The sequence below is a fragment of the Arachis stenosperma genome, chromosome 5 (assembly GCF_014773155.1).
Source record: "Arachis stenosperma cultivar V10309 chromosome 5, arast.V10309.gnm1.PFL2, whole genome shotgun sequence".
Taxonomy (NCBI): Eukaryota; Viridiplantae; Streptophyta; class Magnoliopsida; order Fabales; family Fabaceae; genus Arachis; species Arachis stenosperma.
In genome coordinates, this window is record NC_080381.1 from 138,498,012 (window position 1) to 138,519,218 (window position 21,207).

General features: G+C 39.6%; 2 protein-coding genes and 1 pseudogene across 3 annotated transcripts; 1 reads left to right on the plus strand and 2 right to left on the minus strand.

Annotated features, from left to right (window-relative positions):
* Positions 1 to 2,044: 2,044 nt before the first annotated feature.
* On the minus strand, positions 2,045 to 10,955 carry LOC130981515 (deacetoxyvindoline 4-hydroxylase-like; annotated as a pseudogene).
* Positions 10,956 to 12,422: 1,467 nt separating this feature from the next.
* On the minus strand, positions 12,423 to 15,954 carry LOC130979112 (uncharacterized). 2 transcript variants are annotated; one of them, XM_057902476.1, is made up of 3 exons: positions 15,669 to 15,954; positions 13,945 to 14,096; positions 12,423 to 13,823 (listed from the first exon to the last, which is right to left on the minus strand). In XM_057902476.1, the coding sequence occupies exon 3, from the start codon at positions 13,781 to 13,783 to the stop codon at positions 12,563 to 12,565; it is 1,221 nt and encodes a 406-aa protein (XP_057758459.1). In that variant the 5' UTR covers positions 13,784 to 13,823; positions 13,945 to 14,096; positions 15,669 to 15,954; the 3' UTR covers positions 12,423 to 12,562. The 2 variants fall into 2 exon arrangements, with proteins under 2 accessions (XP_057758459.1, XP_057758458.1); XM_057902475.1 differs by lacking the exon at positions 13,945 to 14,096.
* Positions 15,955 to 17,393: 1,439 nt separating this feature from the next.
* LOC130981516 (pentatricopeptide repeat-containing protein At2g20540-like) lies at positions 17,394 to 21,000 on the plus strand. Its single transcript, XM_057905105.1, has 4 exons — positions 17,394 to 17,409; positions 17,544 to 17,635; positions 18,024 to 18,206; positions 20,560 to 21,000. The coding sequence occupies exons 1-4, from the start codon at positions 17,394 to 17,396 to the stop codon at positions 20,998 to 21,000; spliced, it is 732 nt and encodes a 243-aa protein (XP_057761088.1).
* The last annotated feature ends 207 nt before the right edge of the window (positions 21,001 to 21,207 follow it).

Here is a 21,207-nt window from a genome sequence, read left to right on the forward strand (position 1 = left end):
TTAGCACTTACAATAATTAGCTTAACAATAAAAACCTAAGAGTTCATCAATTGATTAACAAGGGTTTGTTTCATTCTTATATTACTTTGCATAGCAACTTATTAAGATATAAATATACATAGGTAACCTTTTATATTTATCAAGGTATATAATTTAATATATTAAGAAGCATTTTTTAAAAATATTTATTATGACACAATTGTATAATTTCATATTTAATTCTTTTATTATGAGAACTATGCATTATTTTTTCAGTGATATCTGATCATGAAGAGAAATTAATTTAACATTTTGCTACGTTACGATTTACGAGAACTGTAATTATTTAATTCTTTCACTCGCGTCAATTTCAAATTCCATTTCAAATATACATTTTCATTCTCTCTCTCATTTTTTGAGTGATGTCTGATCATGAATCTGAAGAGCGATTTGTTTGTGTCAACTGCAGAAACCGAAAATTCGCCACCAAAGATGCTTTGGAGCAACACTCTGCCCATAAGCACTCCACGTTCATGTATTATCTAAGAGTTTTTATATAAGTTTATTACTATTATCTAATCAAGCTTTCTTATCATTTGCCTCCTACAATAGGTGACGGATATCTAAGGTTGTTAATTGCATGAAAGATATGATAGATATCTATAGGAGCATAAAATTGGAGCAATTGGTAAATTTTTAATTGCTTTTCTTACTATATTAATATTACCCCATTTGGTTCCATGTCATTATTTTCATGTGTGTTTTCTTCTAGATATTAGGTATTAGCTTCGTAGTTACAGCACAAAAATGAGGTGACTTTTAAATTAAGATTTTTTTTGACAGAGAAATGATTAAGATTTTTTTTGAACAAGTGACATTATTAAAATAGAAATGATATTATTATAATGTAAATTCATACAAAATATAATGAAAAAAAACATGTAATTTTAAAGAGAAAAATTTAAAATAACCCTTGACAATTATCTCAAAAGACAACGAGGTCTTTGAAAAAAAATACCAACCCGATTCCTGAGATTTACTTTTATGAGACTGATTAGCTCCTGTGCCAAAAAAATTAATGTTGTTTTTTTGGCACAGGGGTTAATCAGTCCCAAAAAAAATATTAGAGACCGGATTAGGTGTTTTTTTTCTTGAGAACCTCATTGTCCTTTCGAGATAATTGTCAAGGGTCGAGTGGGGTATTGACTCAATTTTAAATGAGTGATAGGTGAATAATAGACATGCTAAATGCAATGGTCAATTAAGAATGATAAATAGTGAATATATTATTTAATTGATCAACTCTTAATTAATTAAAATTAAATACAATTTATTAAATAAAATAATAAAAATAAAATTAAGTATGACCGAGCAAAAAATTTGGACTTAATTTACAAGGGTAATAATAATAATAATAATAATAATAATAATAATAATAATAATAATAATAATAATAATAATATTTTATTACTATGGTATAACTAATTGTATCTTAAAAATACATGTAAAGATTATAAATTAAAAATTTTTTATTGTAAATACAAAAAGTTAAAATTTTTAATGTATTTATTTTTTATTTATTAAAAATTATTTTAAAATGTCTATTAATAGTAATATTATCATGTGTCAATATGTTAGCTAAAATATTATTATTATTGTCTTGAATCATATTTATTTACCTTAATCATAAAAAATAACTACTATTTTTATTGACGGTATGAATAATCATCTAAAAAAATGAATATGATAATATAAATATATAAAATATTTTATACTATTAATATATAAAAAATAAACTATGTCAGTGTATCAAAATTAAATTTTTTTAAGATTTGAGAGGTTTAATATCTCAGTTCATGGGACTTATGATGGTACAACCCCTTATTTGATATTTTGCATAAATGACTCGCATAATCTACTTTAACATACGCCAAATGAATTTTATTTAGATACAAAACATGAGAGTTTCTATAACAGCAAATGTTGAATCTCTCACTTTAGAATTCCTCGAGAAGGTTTGTAATTAATATACTTTCATACAGGAATATCTTTAATTCTTGATGCTTCATATCCTGAAGTGTTCTAGTGGAGAGACATCGTCATCTAGCTTTTTGGTATACGCCAGTTTAATCAAGTCCAGCATTTTTATTTCCTTATAAATTGGAGGACTCTCTTCTGTGACCAACTCTTTTATTGGTCCATACATTCTTGGACATTCATCCTGAACATGTTTTCTCAGAGAGCATGAAGTCGAAACTTGTGGACCTACTTTCTGAGCAAGAACTCTCTGCTTGGCGCTCATAAACTTGTCATTTGTGATTAACTGTAGTAAGTGCTAAGACATTAATAGGTCAATTGAACAATTTAAATGTTTGTTTAATTTTGTGGAAGATTATATACAGGGATATATGGTAACTTCGTAATACACAATTAAATATACAATATAAATAACTACCAAAAATATTGATGAATTTATAATCACCTGCATCATATCACCAACATTAATGATGAAAGCACCATGAATACGTGTGACATCAATCCACTGGTTTTCATAAAAGACTTGACGTCTACCAACTTGGTCTTGTAGAAGAACAGTTACAACACCCACATCTGTATGAGCACTTAACCCCCAAGTAAGTTCAGGCTCAGGGCAAGGAGGGTAATAATGTCCAAGCATGAAAATCCCTTCAACACAATCTATGTCCTTAAGGTAACTGCTTTCTAGGCCTAATGCCTCCCAAAGCAATTCTAATTTCTAATGGAGTCAGTGCCAGTTTCTTAACATGATCTAAGTACTTAATTGTTACGTCTCTGCAAACATATCAAATCAAATTATCTAACAGTTCTCAATTATCAACTTTATACGATGACAAAATACATGTGAGTCTCTACCAAATTGTTCGTTACCTGGGGTCCTCGGGTCGTTGGTAGGTGATGGGTAGGAGAGAGGGGGATCCCGAGCCAACGTGGAGCGAGGGCCAGTGGTGGGCTGGCGGCGACGGAGCAAAAGGAAAAAGGGGGTGGCCACTTGCAAAGACACTCCGACGGTCTTCTCAGTGTCCGTACGATATGTTGGCCAGATTAGGTAAAGTGACACATACCTTGGGGGGGAGTGCTGACTTCCCCCTTATATACGTGGTGCTGGGTGGGCCTATGAAGTGACCTAGCCCATTGTCCAGGGAGCTCTTACGAGCTGCCCTTGCCTACGTGGCCAGGTTTAGCCGTACCGATTTCGGGGCCGGGTCTTCGGGTGTCGCCCCGAGTTACCGACCCGACAAATCGGGCACCTGGGGCGGTCCGTTGGGTTGTTCTTATTGATATGGGGGACCGTGAGGCCGGCCGGTCGTATGTCAGTGAGTTTCTATTTTTTGCATTTTTAACGCTTTGTTCTTCTATTACTTATACTTTGTGTGGTTTTTTTCTAGTTTCTATGGCTGGCGGAAGGAAGACCTTGGCTGACCTAATGAACCTTATCCAAGGGGATGGTGAGGGTGGCGAAGACTCCTCGGCGACCCCTACAACGAGTCAGGACCAAAGGGATCCCGGAGAGGCCAGTGGTCGGGTTGACGATACTGACCAAAGTTAGCAGAAAGAAGTTGAGGTCCCACCCGAGGGTACTTCGGGAGGTCCGCGTGTGGGAGCAGGAGCTTCTTTCGAGGAGGACCTGGGGTTTGAAGATGATGACTTGCAGGCTGCTGATAATCCCAAGAAGAGGAAACGGAATTCCGGAAAAGCGCTCTCGGTTATGGAGAAGAACTTCGATGCTGGGGGTTTTATTGAATCTCAACTGCTCCCTGGCACCGAAGAGTTTTTTCATGAAGCCGACCTTTTCGGGCAGGCAAGGTGGATCTATCGCAGCCTTCTTCGGGTAGCTGCCATTGCCAAGAAGGTGGAGCTTGTCTTGGGAAATTATCACGCTATGGAGGTGAAGCTTCGGAACTCCCAAAAAGATTTGATGGATTCGAGGTCCCGGGAGGAGTCTCTGAAGACAAAGCTGTCCGAGCTGGGGAAGAAGGCTAAGGAGGATGTAAAAGAGATCCACAGGCTGGTGGATCGGGACATGGCTTTGATAAAGGATCTGAATACCTCCCGTAGTGAGACAGCCGCTGCCAAGAAGAAGGTTGAGGAATTGGAGAAGCTAAAGTTGGCAGAGAGCTTAGCGGAGGCTGCTACTCGGGAGGTGGCCGCCTTGAAAAAGAAAAACAAAGAGCTCGCTTAAGGGGCTCGTGAGGCCGTTAAGCTGACTGAGGAGGGGATTAAACTTCAAGTGGCCGTGCTGGCTCCCGACCTCGACCTTTCTCAAGTTGGTGCAATGAAAACAGTGGAGGGCGGGAGGATTGTTGACCTCTTTAAGCATTAGATGAATATTTTCCTTGTTTCATGTTCTTTTGGTTTATCTTGTAACTTGCTTTTTATTTTGGGGCCTATTACGAGGCGCCCTTTGGTTGTACCGGATACTTTGTCTTTATTTTGTACTTGTCGTTTTGGTTATTGCTTGTTCTACCCGGGCCATCGTGGCTTTGCTTTTACTGTTTGCTTGCTTGGGCCGTCGCAGCCTTTTGGTTTACCGTTATCGTGGTATTTATTTGTCGTTGCTTATCTGCGTCGATTTGTTTTCTTTTTGGTCCCTTATGGTACCCGGGGTGATCAGTCCTGGGTTTCTGTTAGGTCGACCGCTCGCCTTTTTGTCTTCCTTATAATTCCGATTTGAGACTTGTAAAAAAGTAAACTTACCACATTGTTTTGGTTTGTCATATTCCATGTCCTCGGCACCTCGTTACCGTCCAATTTTTCTAGCTTGTAGCCCCCTTTCCCAAGGACTTCTCTTACTCTGTAAGGTCCTTTTCAGTTTACAGCTAGCTTGCCTTCCCCTGGGGTTGGTGCTCCTATGTTGTTACGTCGTAAGACCAGGTCGCCTTCTCATAAGCTTCTCTTCAACACCTTGCCATTGTACCTTAGGGCTATTCTTTGCTTTATTGCTGCTTCGGCTAGGTGTGCCATTTGCCTTGTCTCGTCGGCCAGGTCCTTTTCGATTGCCTCGCTTCCTGTTCCGAGGAGTAACCTTGGGCTTGGTTCCCCAACTTCGACTGGGATGACCGCGTCGACCCCGTATGTGAGTCGGAAAGGGGTTTCGCCGGTAGATGATTGGGGGGTGGTTCTGTACGACCACAAGACTGAGGCTAGCTCGTCTGCCCATGAGCCCTTTTTCCCTTCAAGTCGCTTCTTTGAACTTCTTGTCAGTGAATTGTGTTCCGTTGTCCGATATGACGGTCTCCGGGATCCCGAATCTGGTGATCACTTGTCTCCACATGAACTTTTGGCAGTTTGCTGCGGATATGCTGGCCAGCGGTTCTGCTTCCACCCATTTGGTGTAGTAATCTACGGCCACTATTAAGTACTTCACTTGCCCAGGTCCTGGTGGGAATGGTCCTAAGAGGTCGATTCCCCATTGGGCGAAAGGTCGGGGGGCCATCATTAGACTGAGCTCCTCGGGAGGTGCTTTGTAGGAAGTTGGCATTTTCTTGGCATTTTTGCATTTTTTTACGAACTCCTGGGCGTCCAACATTATTGTAGGCCAGTAGTATCCTGCCCGGATGATCTTCCTTGCTAAAGATCTCCCCCCAATATGGTGACCACAGCATCCTTCGTGGACTTCTCTCAAGACATAGTCTGTCTGGTCGGGGTGTAGGCACTTGAGTAGGGGCTGGTGGAGCCCTCGTTTGTATAACTACCCTTGTATGATTGTATATTTGGGGGCTTCCCTCTTAATAGCTTGTGCTTCCTTCTCATCTAGGGGTGTCTCCGCATGCTCCAGATATCGGGAGATGGGGTCTATCCATGAGGGTGGATTTGGTACCTGGATTGCGCACATGACGATCGCAGGTTCCGTCGCCAGCCCTAAGATTAGGGATCTGTTCCCCGTCCCGGGTTTGGTGCTCGCGAGCTTGGAAAGGAGGTCAGCTCGGGCATTTCTTTCCCTTGGAACGTGCTGGATTGTGACTTCCTCGAAGTTTTTGCATAGTTCTTTTACTTTTTCCAAGTATTTTTGTAGCAGCGGGTCCCTGGCTTAGTAGTTGCCGTTTACTTGGGAGGTGACGACCTGGGAGTCGCTACTGACTTCAACTTTTGATGCTCCGACTTCTTTGGCTAGAATTAATCCCCCGATCAGTGCTTCGTATTCGGCCTGGTTATTGGAGACCAGAAACTCAAACTTGATGAATTACTCGTAGGATACTCCTGCCGAGTTTTCGAGGATGATCCCGGCGCCTCCGAACGTTTGGTTGGATGTTCTGTCAACGTGGAGTTTCCACCGTGTGTTCGGTGTGTCGGGAGTTTTCGCCGTGACTTCTACAAGGAAGTCTGCCATGGCTTGGGCTTTGATTGCCTGTCTTGGCTTGTATTGCAAATCATATTGGGACAGCTCTACTGCCCATGCCATCATTCTCCTCACCAGGTCGGTTTTTGGAGGACTTGTCGGATGGCTTGGTCGGTCCTCAGGACGACTGTGTGCCCTTGGAAGTATTGTTTTAGCCTTCTAGATGAGATCAATAGGGCGTAGACTAGCTTTTCCAATTTGGTGTACTTCATCTCTGCCCCTTGAAGTATTTTACTGATGAAGTATATTGGCCGCTGGGTCTTGTCCTCCTCCCGAACTAGGACTACCGCCATCGCTTGTGCTGTCACGGCTAGGTATAAGTATAGGGGTTCGCCTTCTCTGGGTTTGTTGAGTACGGGAGGTTCCGAGAGTATCCTCTTGAAATGGCTGAATGCTTCTTCACATTCCGGGGTCCACTCGAAGGCAATCCCTTTTTTCATTAGGTTGAAGAATGGAATGGCCCTTTCAGCTGAGGCTCCGAGGAACCGAGATAGGGTCGTGAGCTTCCCGGTGAGTCGCTGCACATCTTTGATGCATCCAGGGCTCGTCATTTTGAGGACGGCTTCGCACTTGTCCGGGTTGGCTTCTACCCCCTCTTTGCGTGATCATGAACCCTAGGAATTTCCCTGCTTCCATGGCGAATGCGCATTTAAGCGGGTTAAGCCTCATGTTGAATTTCCTTAGTGCTTTGAAAACAGCCAGGAGGTCGTCTATTAAGTTGCTCGACTCTGCTGTTTTTACCAGGATATCGTCGACATACACTTCTACCGTTTTACCGATGAGGTCGTGGAAGACTCTGCTCATCAGCCTTTGGTAGGTAGTCCCTGTATTCTTCAGCCCGAACGACATTACCTTGTAGTAGTAGGTGCCCCCTGGTGTTATGAATGCTGTTTTGTCTTCGTCGGGTCGGTGCATCGGGATTTGATTGTAGCCGAAATAGGCATCCATGAAACTGAGGAAACGATACCCCGCTGCCGAGTCTACTAGGGTGTTGATGTTGGGGAGGGGAAAGGAGTCTTTCGGGCATGCCTTGTTTAGGTCGGAGTAATCAACGCACATTCTCCATTTTCCACTGGCTTTCTTGACCAGGACGACATTGGACAGCCATGTGGAATATTCAAGCTCCTTGATGAACACTGCTTGTAGCAGTCCTGCTGTTTGCTTGGCGACTTCTTCGGCTCTTTCTTGCGACATCTTCCTTCGTCGCTGGGCTACCGGTTTGGCTTCGGGCTTTATGGCTAGCCGGTGAAACATGACCTCAGGATCTAATCCGGGCATGTCGGATGGGGTCCATGCGAAGAGGTTGCTGTTTGCCCTTACGATCTCTATGAGGGGGCCCTTGAGCTCATGGGGTAGGTTCCTATTTATGAAGGTGAATTGATCTGCCGACTTCCCTATTTGAAACTTTTCCATGTCCCCTTCTGGTTCGGGTCTTGGTTTGTCCTCCATCCTGACGTCTAGATCTGCTAGGAACACGTCGGCTGCCTTCTTAGATTCTTTTCTTAAGGAGAGACTAGCACTATCGCAAGTGACTGCCGTCTCTAGGTCTCCCCTTATGGAACCGACTGTTCCCTTGTCCGTTATGAACTTCATTGTTAAGAACTTGGTGCAAATTATAGCTGAGAATTCGTTGATAGTTTTCCTTCCTAGGATGATGTTATAAGCAGTGGAGTCTCTAAGGACCACAAAGTCTGCCATAACCAATTTCATGGTGTCACCAGTTCCTAGGCTGATTGGGAGAGAGATCGTTCCGTCGGGTTTGATGTAGTTGTCGCCTAATCCCATGACTCCATGTTAGTGGTTTTTGGGGTCGGATTCCCTGAGCCCCATGGCGTTGAATACGTTTCTAAATAAGATATTAGAGTCGGCTCCCGTGTCGACGAGGATGCGCCTAACCAGCCCAGCCCCGACCATTGCTGTAACTACCATGGGGGGTTCTCGGGGAGGTCGTTGAACCATTTATCTTCTGGGCCAAAAGATAATGTGGGGTGCCTTTTGCTGGTGATGGGGCCATCTGTCGAGATGGAGAGTACCCGGGTGTCCCTTCTCACTGCCGACTTGGATTTGGGGGGGTTGTCTCGCCCGACCACAATGTTGACCACGAACGTTGGGGGGTTAGTGGCGTCCCGTGGGGGTTCTTGCCTTGGCTTGACAGTTCGGCACCGATCTTCCTCAGAGCGCTCCCTTTCCCGCCTCCTCGGCTCCCTGATGAGCCGGGAGAATTCGCTCAGTTTTTCCTCTCTGATGGCCTGTTCCAAGGCATCCTTGAGGTCGAAGCAGTCTTGTGTTTTGTGACAAAACCCCTTGTGGTAATCGCAGTAAAGGTTCTTGTTGCCTCCCGTTCTCTCTTTCAGGGGTCTTGGTCTGGATAGGATTCCTTTGTCTGCAATTTGTTGGTAGACTTCTACTATAGGCCCCGTGAGTGGCGTGTAGTTCGTGAATCTTCCTACCCTTGGTTGCTTGGGCGACTTATTTAGGGTGCCGTCCCTGGGAGCTTCTTTGTACCTGTCGACCTGAAATGTCTTCTGGGCTTGCGAGTTAGGGGGCTGCCGTTTATTGGCTGCTACAACCTGGCTAACCTCTTCATCATTGATATATTCTTTGGCTATGTTTTGGATTTCCTGCATGGTCCATACAGGCTTGGTTGTGAGCTGTTTCCTAAAGTCTTCATTCAGCAGGCCATTTGTTAGGCATAAGCTAGCGACTGAGTCCGTGAGGCCGTCGATCTCCAGACATTCGTCGTTAAACCTATCTAGGAGCTTTCTGGTTGGCTCCCCGGGTTTTTGGGTGACTCCCAACAAGTTGATTGGGTGCTTTGCCTTGGCTATGCGTGTCGTGAACCGGGCTAGGAACTTCTGGGATATGTCTGCGAAAGTTGTGATGGACCCTTGTGGGAGGATATTGAACCACCGGATAGCCAAGCCGGCTAGCGTCACGGGGAACGCCCGGCATCTAACCAAGTCGCCTACCCCTTCCAAGTTCATTCTTGCTTCAAAGGTTGTGACGTGCTCCTGGGGGTCCTTGGTCTCATCACACCTCATGTTCGTTGGCTTGTCAAAGTTTCTCGGGAGCCGGACCTTGAGGATTGAGGGGTGGAAAAGGGTTGCTCCCATGATTACGGGGTCTTGATGTCTTCTGGTCTCCTCTTTCTGGGTCCCCCAACGGCTTTTGGACTTGCTTCGAGCCGGTCTGGAGGTTGCCTGGTGCACGCCTCTTCGTGCCTTGTTAGGCTTCTACCTTGGCTGTCGCGTCCGCGGGAGGGGGAGCGGGTATGAGCGTGGGACCGGCCTGCGCCGCCGTGTGAATGGCTGGCGTTTTCGTGGGACTGGCCCCTCGTCGCCAGCTCCCGCTCGAGGTTCTGCACTCTATGCCTGAGCTCTTGCATGATCTTGGCGTTGTTGGCTCCTGTCCCCCCGAAGGGGCGCCTTTCGGGGGTCCTGGTATACATTTGTGGGTTGGGTTGGACGGAGGGTCTCGGGTGTTCGGCAGCGCGTGCCGTCGAACTCGCCCTGCTCAAACGAGCCCCAGCTCTTCGCGGAGCTCCTCCGAAGTGATGGGTCGCTCCATGCCTGCGTCGGGGTCCCCACAGACGGCGCCAATGTTCGTTACCTGGGTCCTCGGGTCGTCGATAGGTGATGGGTAGGAGAGAGGGGGATCCCGAGCCAACGTGGAGCGAGGGCCAGTGGCGGGCTGGCGACGACGGAGCGAAAGGAAAAAGGGGAGTGGCCACCTGCAAAGACACTCCAATGGTCTTGTCAGTGTCCGTACGATATGTTAGCCAGATTAGGTAAAGTGACGCATATCTTGGGGGGAGTGCTGACTTCCCCCTTATATACGTGGTGCTGGGTGGGCCTATGAAGTGACCTAGTCCATTGTCCAGGGAGCTCCTGCGAGCTGCCCTTGCCTACGTGGCCGGGTTTAGCCGTACCAATTTCGGGGCCGGGTCTTCAGGTGTCGCCCCGAGTTACCGACCCGACAGATCGGGCACCGTTGGGTTGTTCTTATTGATATGGGGAGGTCTGTTCCTGGGTCAAGTGGTGCCCCAACCCGTCGGCGGGTTGGACTGGGCCCTTGTGGGTCCGTAACACAAATCAACAACTAGGCTAGAGTTCTAGTCTTTCTCCATATACCTGCAAATGGAAGGGAGTTGGTGACGGTCAAGGGGCCCCGGTGCCGATAGACAAGAGAGGGTGTCCCTTCAATTAACCTCTGAAGCTTTATAAAAATTGAAGTTGGTGTTGTAGAACACTCTCTTTGTAATATGACGTGAATAAAATTATCTCTTCACCTCAGCATCTTGCTCATGAAATCTACGCACCCCATCAAGCATTTCATCCAAAACACAAGGTGGAATGTCATGGGGGTTGACCACTTGAAAGAAACCCCATTTCTCACCCGCATCTTTGACTTTCTGAATGATCTCATGGCGTGAATTACCTTCTTCGGGTAGTAATCCCAAATCAATAACTGGAATACTAACATTGGTAGCAGAGGAAGTTGCCGATTTTAGATATAATCGTGAATTACCTTTACTTCCTATTGCTGAGAAGTTGGAAGATTCAAATTTCAACACATGGAAGCATCGTGTCTGGCTTACCATCCAGAATTTCTCTATGCAAAATCATCTTTACTGGACAAATGCTCCTACTCAATTTGAACTAGTCCCAAAGCCTCAACCTGCATCAGCAGCTAAAGCAGATTCAACCTCTAAAACAGGTTCACCAATTGAAGCCTCAACTACTGATCTTCTTCAAGAAATCGAAACATTCAAAGCATGGAAGCAAGATGATCTATCTTTCACTACGTGGCTGATGGCCTTAATGACCAACCCCTTCAAGAACAAGATTCTCCATTGTCACAGATTCTATAATGCCTGGGCCACTATCAATAAGTTTTTCTCCACCACATCAAAGACCCGCATTCAGAGTCTCAAATCACAGCATAAGTGCGTCAAGAAGACTGGCACCATTACTGATTACCTATCCAAAATTAGAAAACCCGTAGATACTCTTTCTGCAATTTGCTACCAGCTTGATAATGATGATCACATTCAAACAATCACTGTTGGTCTCCCTGAGGATTATAATGGATACATAACCGTAGTAATGTCCAAATTAGGAACATTTTCAGTCACTGAAGCTGAAATTTTTTTGCACGCATATGAAGACATGCTCGAACTAACGTTTCAAAAATCCATCCCACCATTCAATTCCAGTTTCATATGAAGACATGCTCAGAACAGAATGAATCCCGATTTTTTTTTTAATTGGGTTATATTGAATCCATGGATTAGTTATAAAATGGATTTAGTGGTAGTGGTGGACCGGTGGCAGTGTGGTTATTGTTACAGTGTCAAAGGTGGCTAAAATGGTAGTGACGGAGGACCGTGACAGTTTGAGTCTTTGAGATATGGGAAAATAAAAATGAAGATGGTGTCTGACGTTAAAGATAATGAGTAAAGGTAATTTAAAAATTTTAGTTAATTTTATTTAAAAATCAACAAAAATTCAAAAATATAAAGATGGCATATTTTTGTCTTATAAAACTTATTTTTTATGAATATAATACTAATTTTTTTATAAATAATTTTGTTAATATTTTGAATATTTGTATATGAATTTTTTTAAAAAATAATATATAATGGTTAATGTGTGAAATCAAATGATATGAAGCATTATGTAATGCATATCACGTCAATTTCGTTTTTTTATGAATAGTTTCATATGATTATTAAGTTTTTTTATAAAAAAAAATTGTCTTACTATATTTTTATTAATTCTATTTATTATATATATATTGGGTGGGTAAGGACAGGTATTACCTAAATCCGATCCGACTCCGCATGAGAACCCGCCCCGGTAAAAACCCGTCCCGCAATTACCCGCCCCCAAGCAGATTGGGGCAGGATGGGTACCTGCGGGTTCGGATGATATTGCCATCTCTACAGAAAGACAAGTATAAGCCGTGAGCATTGCTAATCCCAATCCAAGTCCAGAAGAGACGCTTCAATTGCAAGCAAACATCCAAAGCAATAAATAAAAGTCAAAGATATGTTGTGCTAAAAGCGTCATAATAATTTGCAAACATGTATTCACCATACGGGGAGAACTAACATTTTAAGGATATGTAATAAATAGTCTAAACAAATTAAAAGACTTGAAATTTGAAAAGATTAAAGTACAAGGACAAAAGCTTAAGGAGTATGAATTAGGATAACAACCAAACAGGAGGACAAAAGAACTTCACATCTAACAAAACTCTCTGGAAATTTCCATGGTCCAAGTCGAAGATGCCGATATCTTGGGCAACAGGATCGTAAAATGATGATTGCAACTCCATTTGGTTATTTGTAAACCAAATCTGATTTCCTTTGCTTAGAAAAGGCACAGAAATTTGAACAGATGAATTATATCCAATCACTAGTATATAGTCACCTAAATTATCTAATGTTGACCATTCTTTCCCGTTTCTTTTTAACTCATAGATATCGAATTTGGAAGTCCCTAATTCCTTCCCCAAGGGAAGGTTAACATATCTTGTCAACATCAATAAACTTCCATTGGTGCACCCAATAAGATATTTAAGCCTGAGAGGGCCTACGGGAATTTCAGATGGTGGTCTGGTTTCATGGATTCCTCCCTTAAGCCCTGCTCTTGTGTTTGTATAAAATTCATATAGCTGCCCGTAATTGTTTATGGCATATATCTTTCCTTGGAAAAATATTACGTCATTAAACCCCTTATCTCTGGTTGGAAATTCTACCCATCTCATATTGCCAGGCTTGTAAAAGGCCAATCGCTGGTTAGGTCCGAATATCACCACCGCCATAAAATTTTCAATGTCATGCTCAGGAGATGAGTTTATAATAACCTTTTCAACTTGGAATCTATGTGTTCTATCTCTATCCAGGGTGATCCTAATGTCACGAAAATCCCACATTGTGTATTCATCCCCATGATTATCAGGCTGGTAATCAATTATAGTGGGTAAAGTTGAGACTGGAGGAAGATCCAAACTATGATTTGTAAATGGATTTAACATTTGCATAGTGCCATCAGATATGGATTGGACAATCAACCATCCATGACCAGAACCGCGAACGAACTTGTTGTACGACTGCATCTCTGACAGCATGATATGGTAAATATCTTTCTCTTCAAGGGCACAAGTATCAAGAGTTTCATCATCTGCAGCACCTAATTGCATGAGATGATGAATCTCCTCGTCTTCGTAGGAATAATTCTTGACAGTTTCGTCAGGTAACAATAACCACGGAATTTTGTTTCCATTGGGAATCTTTGGATGTTTCAAGCTCCACTCTTTGCAAACCAATCGAAGCCGGATGTAATCATCGTAGGCATGGAATCGTTTTGAAATTTCTTTAAACAAATCTTCATTAATGTCTGCCCATCGATTAATCTCGTCCATGTCTCTGACGCAAGCTATGTTGAGTTACAAAGAGTCAGATCTGAAAACAAAAAAAAGGGTCAGAATTTGAAAATTCATAGAAAATAAAACGTCAATTCACTCCACCCACAAATTAAACTACAAACACGAAAAAGGATTCATAATAATCGTCAGAACCAAACCCTAGAAAAAAAGTCACTTTGTGCTGCACCGAAGCCGATGCTGATGAAAGTGTTGGTTGAAGAAGGTGTAAGCAAGGTTCTGAGAACCGGACCGGTCATAAAACCATTCTAGTCACTGGTTTGTTAGTTCAACCGGTCTAATCGTGGTTCAACTGAAAAAACGGTTTTAAAATAAAATAATAAATAAATTATAAATAAATAAACATCCTAAAATATAATTATAATTTAATATAAATTTTAAAATATCTTTCAAATTTAAAACACTACATGAAATATCATCAACCAAAACTATATGATCTTATCAAAATACAAACTCAAAAGTTAAATAGTAAAAAAATATCTAAATATTAAATGCCAACATGAAAATTTGTCATCAACCTCAAAATTCGCAAAAACTTGTTAAGTACTCAACATTAGAAGCCATTAGTTTCAACTTTAACAGGATACAAGTTCATGAACAATTAGGGTAACTCCTGGGGCTGCAGGGCACATTCTTCACTTTAGTAAACGGTTTATCAATGATGACTTTCCAACATTAGGGTATCCAACTATTCCAGCTCGAACCTTTATACAGTGATATGAATAATTCACTTTAACTTAGTTATATTCATTTGAAACAAGTACTAAAGAGTGAGAACTCGTGTAAAACTTAAAAAGAAAAAAAAAACTTATTTTTGTAAAATAAAAAACACAAGAAATAGCATAAAGATTATACACAGGAAGCAATCAGATAGATTATTTTGGTTATGCAATTTATTCATCCAAACTTTCACTCAAACAATGTGTTTCACTATATTTATATCATTTAGGAGTTATAAGAATGCTGCAACAGAGAAAGAAGTACAAAATTACTACCCATACGGTTTAAATTATGTTTTCTATGTAGAGATATTAGATAAGGAAAGGAATTCTTTTGAGCAATAAGAGAAATTCTTTTGCCAAATAATTATTATCGGAATGACACAACAAAAAATTGACACTTAATTGTTACATAACCCACTGACGAGGAAGCAGTCCTTTGGCTTTGCGTTTAATTGCTAAGCGGCCTACCTTCATTGTACCCTTTGCAATACATACAACACAGAATTAAGTATGTGGCATCTGAAACTTCCTAACAAGAGGTCAAGAGCTAGAAAGAAATTAATTTATAGCAGCAGCATAACAAATCCATTTTAAGCAATAATTTCAACAATAACAGTTACCTATTCCATAGTCAAGTGCAAAACCTATTCACAAGAGGAGAACCTGTTTGATTCATATGAATTTATATTTTTTTCTTATTCATTAGAACAAAGATACTTAGTAATGCAATGCAGCAAACTGAATTACCCACGAAAACAATATGTCATTCACTTTCAGCTTCACATACACGATTGTTTTTTAAATACTTTTTAGTGATACAGGTGCCAAAAACAGCAATCTCCTCTTAAAATAATACCAAAGCCAATTCTTGATTGAATCCTAAATCCTAAATAAAAAATAATATTGCGGATTCACAATTCTTGGCACCGTTTCTGGAGGTAATCTAACTGCCATGGTGTTTAATCACATCAATAAAAAACCAATAATCAGTAAAGAACCTGAGCTAATCACAAAACATTCATTAATCAATAAAATGCAACACACAAAATCAGAGCTAATCACAAAAACAGAGCATAAAAAAGTAGAAAAAAACGAAGAACAACTGAACAACTGAAGAACAAGCGAGCAAGACATTCACTGACCTTCGAAGACGACGCCGACAGACCCTTCACTGATAGACGACACCAACCAGACGACGGCAGGAAGATGCAAAGAGTAGGAGATGGGGCGAGCTCGCCGAAGAAGAGAGCAGGGGAGTTGGAGACTTGGGTGCAGTGGCTACACGGACGAACGGTGGCCGAGCTCGACGGACGGACGCGGCAGTGGCTCGACGGAGAGGCGGCAGTGGGTCGAAAAGAGTAGCTAGGGCTGGATAAGGAAGAGTGAATTGGTGTTCCACAAAGATTTGGAGTGGAAACGAAGGCTGAAGAACTTTTGCAATGGGTTACAATTTATATAGAGGATTTTCTTATTTAAATATTGAATTAGGATTTCAGTTGCTCAAAGATGTATACCAGTTTTGAATGATATAATTTAAAATTGGTATTATTATTATAGTATCTAAAAGATAGTATCTAATATATTAAACATAATTAAAAATTAATATTTAATTTAAAAGATAAAAATTTAAAATTTATTATAAAAAATAAATTAGATAAAATTTAGATATCAATTTATAAGAACTATAACATTGACTTTTAAAATTTAAAAATTAATATTTTTTAAAATAAAAAAGTTGATAAAGTAGTTAAATAAAAAATTAATTATTCTTAAATTAAGATAGTTAAACACATATTTCATAGAAATTATAAAACTAACAGTAATTAATTTCTCACTTTATCAATATTTTTATTTTAAAAGATCTAAATTTAAAATTTAAATAAATATAATTTAATAAGGAGTTGATTAAATTGAATTTAAATATTTTATAATTTAAAATTCTTAAATCATAAACTTTTTTTAAGTTGAATAAAAATAATTTTTAACAATTTCAGCATAGTATAAAGTATGGGACAAATGTCATATTTAAATAAATTGTAATTTAAATTTGTATAATTATATAGTGTATTTTAATAAGACTGAATATTCTACTCGACTCCTGTCGACTTCTGATAATTATTTCGAAAGAACAACGAGGTTTCAAAAAAACACTCAACCCAGCTCCTAATATTTTTTTTGGGGACTGATTAGCTCCTGTGCAAAAAAAAAATAACATTAACTTTTTTAACACAAGGACTAATCAGTCCCATAAAAGTAAAGCTCAGAAATTGGGTTGGGTATTTTTTTTATCAAAAATTTCGTTGTCTTTTGAGATAACTGTGAGGGACTGATTTGCGTTTTTTTCTTTTAATAATAAGTATTATATTATTTAAAGATTAGATAATATGTAAATTAATGTTAAATTTAAATTGTTTTATATTAAAAAAATTTTGTAAAATATTTATTTGATAATTTTGACACCAGAAGCACTAAAAGTATATTCTATGCCTTAATTATATAAAATCCAGAAAAAACGAGATTCAATCATTAATCGAAACACATGTAAATCAATTTTATATCCAAAAAGATCATCAATGTGAGTTAGATAACACCCAATAAATATAGTTATCACAAAATGGGCCATGGATTCCATGCTTCTACATTTTTGTAGGTTTATCATTAACCATCATAAAAATAATTACAAAATGTATCCCGTTTTTTTTTTTTGAAAAATTTACTAATTAGATTTTGACCCCTTTAACTTTTGTTATTTACACTTTTTTCCTTTTTCTTTTAGTTTCAGATTCAAAAGAGAAAAGAGGTCTGCTAGGGTTTATAGAATGAAAAACCTAGCTCTGCCCTCCCTTTTCTCACCAAACCCTATCACTATGCCCTCCGATCTCAGTTCGCTGCAATAGCCCGGATGTAAAATTCTCTTGCCGCATCACTCAGTGAGCTCTCACATTCACCGTGCTATTCTCAATTTCACTATATCCTTTTTGTTTTCGCGTGTTTGATGTTGCTTCCTGTTCGTTTAGGTTTCATCCCTGCGTCCGCCGCTGCTCCCTGCGTCCGCCGTCGCTCCCTGCTTCTGCCGCCGCCGCGCAGGACTCTGCCTAAACGCTTGGAGGTTAGTTAATCATTATGCCTTTTCAATTCACAGTTGACGAGTATATTTACTTTTATGTTGATATGTGATTTTACTCTATGGTATTCCTGTGAAATTTTTTGATGAATTTTCAAGTGGGTTACCACTGTCTTATGTTTCAAGTGGGTTACTCTATGGTATTGCTATTAGAGGCTGTTGTTTCTTTCTTTTTTGTGTTACGAATTTCAGCGGCTAACAATGATAATTATTAACTAATAATGATAATAAATATTTGAGGATCACATAAGAAGAGAAATGGAATAATGCATCTGCTTGAGCCGGAAAGCAATATCAAAGTATTTTTATTTTCTATTTTAATGGCCATGATGAGTTTCATATGCTTTATTTATTTCTTTTCATGTCTGCTTAGGAAGTAGAGGAAAGTGTAAAAGTGCTAATAGATGCAGCTAAGACGAGAAAGGTAGCAGCAGAGAAGGTTCTGTTTGCACTTTCTGTCATTGAGAAAGCGAAAATTGATCCTTCTGGCTTTCTTGAAACCCTGGGTGGCAATGAATCCCCTGAGAGGACATGGATGCTAATTTTCACCGCTGAGGTGAACATATTTCTATTACTTTTTTGTTTGCTCGTTCTTTGGCTATAATCTGTTTCTCCCTTTGCATGCTTATATTTGGTATGGCCAAAAAGAAAAAGAAAAAAAAAGAAGAATGCAAGTTACTTAGTTAGATCAAATTATATGTAGAAAATTATCCTGTTTTCTTTTACTTAGTGACAAATATTCATTCCTTTTTACAACAGTAGAAAATATAAATAGAAGTTCTAACCTCCATCAATTTTGTAACTAGTTGAGTCTTTTCCCCGTTTTTCTCATTGAAAGCTTCAAGGACATCCTTGTATTCTCTCTCCTGTGACCCCAAAAAATATTGGAGAGGAAAAGAGTAAACAAATAAATTAAGAGTTTCATTGTTATATTAAAGTGTAACAAGGTTTTACATTATTATTATTATTCAATTAAATTAAAAAATTTTACTAGTAGAATAATATACATAATTGTATAGTCATAATGAATAATGATGGTAAAGAAGCTTGCTTGCATGGAGATTTTGGAATCTTCCACTGAACCAATTTTATCATTTTCTATGTGGATATTTGAACACAATTATTATGAATTATCACCATAACCACTGAAATAATCATGTTCATTTACCTCCCAATTGATAAGACAAGATGGGGCCAAGAAAGCAACATGAGGCCACTTGAATAAAGCAGCAAAATATGGTCAATTTGATTAAACTCTATACCCAATGCTTAAATGGTTTTGTATTAAAAGCTGTGTAACTATTGTTACGTGGATCACTTTGCCTCCTTGAACCAAATCCTATGGCGTAAGTAAAGATTTTTAGAAAAAAAGTAGCAAACATTAAGAACTTGTTCGGTAACTTTCATAAAATAACATATTTAGAAATTATATCTTTTGTAATTGTTTGAAAATGTAGTAGAACAACATGAAGCTATGTTACCTTTTTTTAGCAGGTCTGACCCAGTGGCTTTAATTCTTTGTATGAACCTTATCATTTCCCAGATAAGTATGAACCTTATCCCTCACCTCCATTTTCTTCCTTTCAATCTCTTCTTCCTTGGCTCGAAACATCGCCAAGGCTGATCTCGACATCTCCTCTTCCCTGTCATCCCCTGTTGGACTCTGGCTAGAGTTGATCATCCCCGAGTTCCTAGCTCGCTGCTGCACATTCAGTGGCTGCTGTTCGTAAGACTGTTTTGGTGTTGATGCCATTGCTGCACCACAAAGCCAGAGCACTCACTCCTTTCCCTCTTCTTTCTTCTTTCTCTTTTCTTTGAAATAATAACTCTCTTTCTCTTTGCCTTATGTGTGCTTATAAGCAACACTTGCTTTTAAGGCTATGCTTATTTTACTAACAGAACCATAGAATAAGCCCAAACAAATGGAAAGTGCCTAGTGACAAAACTATATGTTATGAATACATAATTAACACTGAATTTAAATTTCTCTGCCAACTTACTCAAAAACAGCACCATCAAAATTCTAGTATTGAGTTTAAAAGGGTTTTATACATTGCAATTGAAGATATAAACAATGTTAAATCTTTGCCTAGACTTTATTACCATTTTGTTTTATTTATTAAACTGAAGACTTAGTGAAGAATAATCTTGATGAGCATTCTTTGGTTAGGTAGCTATTTTCTTAAGTTGGTATATTGGCTAATTCAGCTAACTACTGCTTCCACAACGGTATCTATAGTTTTTATGTATGGACCAGAACTTTTTGCCAAAGACACATGAGTATATGACATATGTATAGTTATATTACCTGCCACCAAGCCTTAGTCCAGCTAATCAGATCCTATGGTTGACATAAATATGGCAATTGCTTATTGTTTTTGTTTAGTTGGAAATACAGTATAAATATAGGTGAATTTGTTTTCAATTCATCATTTCGTATGTTTTCAATTCACTGTTGTCCATTCTCTCATTTCTGGATTCTTTTTCTTCTAATGTTTCATGTATTCAGTCTTCATTGGAGCTTGATCATTATTTGTATTCCGGATAAAAGTGATGATGAATCAGGGCCAATCATACTTCATCTGGATTCTTTGAGTCTTCACTCTAGCGGATCACTATTTGATAACATCAAAAGGTTAGGATGAAGTAGCACTTGATTTATTGTATACCATATATGTGACATATCTAGTTCATCTGTGCTCTGATTATTAGTTCTTAAACATATCACAGCTTCCATATCTTGTGACTTCACCACCATCCTATGTTACAAGTAGGTGTTTTTCTTATGCTCTTGTAACTTGTAAGCATATCTATATATATTTTGTTAAATTATGTTGATTTTTTTTATACGGAAAATCAAGTGTCACAAAATGATCCTCTGACCTTGTATCTTAATGACATGATACAAGTTTGAAAACTTAAAATGGTCCTCTGAACTTGTTTCTCTGGAACGTCCTGATTCGTGGTTACACCTGGAATGGGCCCCACCAGGATGCCATTGCCTGTCTTCCTCTGAACTTGTTTCTCTTGTAACTGTGATTTCGTCCTCGGCTGACATTGCCTGTCTTCCTCACGGGAAGGAGATCCACGGTCTTGCTTGGAGACATGGATTTCAATCCAATGAGAAGGTTATGAGGAAAGAGGCTCGGCCGGATCTTATAACCTTTGTTGGTGTTCTAGCAGCTTGCAGCCGTGGGCTTCTGCCCAATGAAGGGCAATCATTTTATGATATGATGATGAGGGATTATGGTATCAATCCAACTGTTCAACACTACACATGCATGGTTGATCTTCTTCGTCACTATGGCAAACTGGAGGATAGATTGATAGATAGGATATATACTCTTTAATATTTTATTCCCCTTGCACCCATCGCATGCATAGCTGGCATTGCCAACTGTTCTTGTCTTTCTGTTTTTACTCTTATAGTTTCGCTATTAGATTTTGGATTCACGCTCCTTCATTTCCCCCTAATATAATAAATGAAATTCGTGTCCACTTCCATGATTCCTAAGATTGACACTATTGGATTGATTTCAATTTTAAAAGATTGTGAA

What these genes read in the sequence shown, in the direction of transcription:
- LOC130979112 (XM_057902475.1), bottom strand. Translation starts at nt 13,783, where the DNA reads ATGGACGAGATTAATCGATGGGCAGACATTAATGAAGATTTGTTTAAA.
- LOC130981516 (XM_057905105.1), top strand. An exon ending in CTCTGCCTAAACGCTTGGAG is followed by an intron (nt 17,636 to 18,023) that starts GTTAGTTAATCA and finishes ATGTCTGCTTAG; the next exon opens with GAAGTAGAGGAAAGTGTAAA. An exon ending in TGCTAATTTTCACCGCTGAG is followed by an intron (nt 18,207 to 20,559) that starts GTGAACATATTT and finishes ACATGATACAAG; the next exon opens with TTTGAAAACTTAAAATGGTC.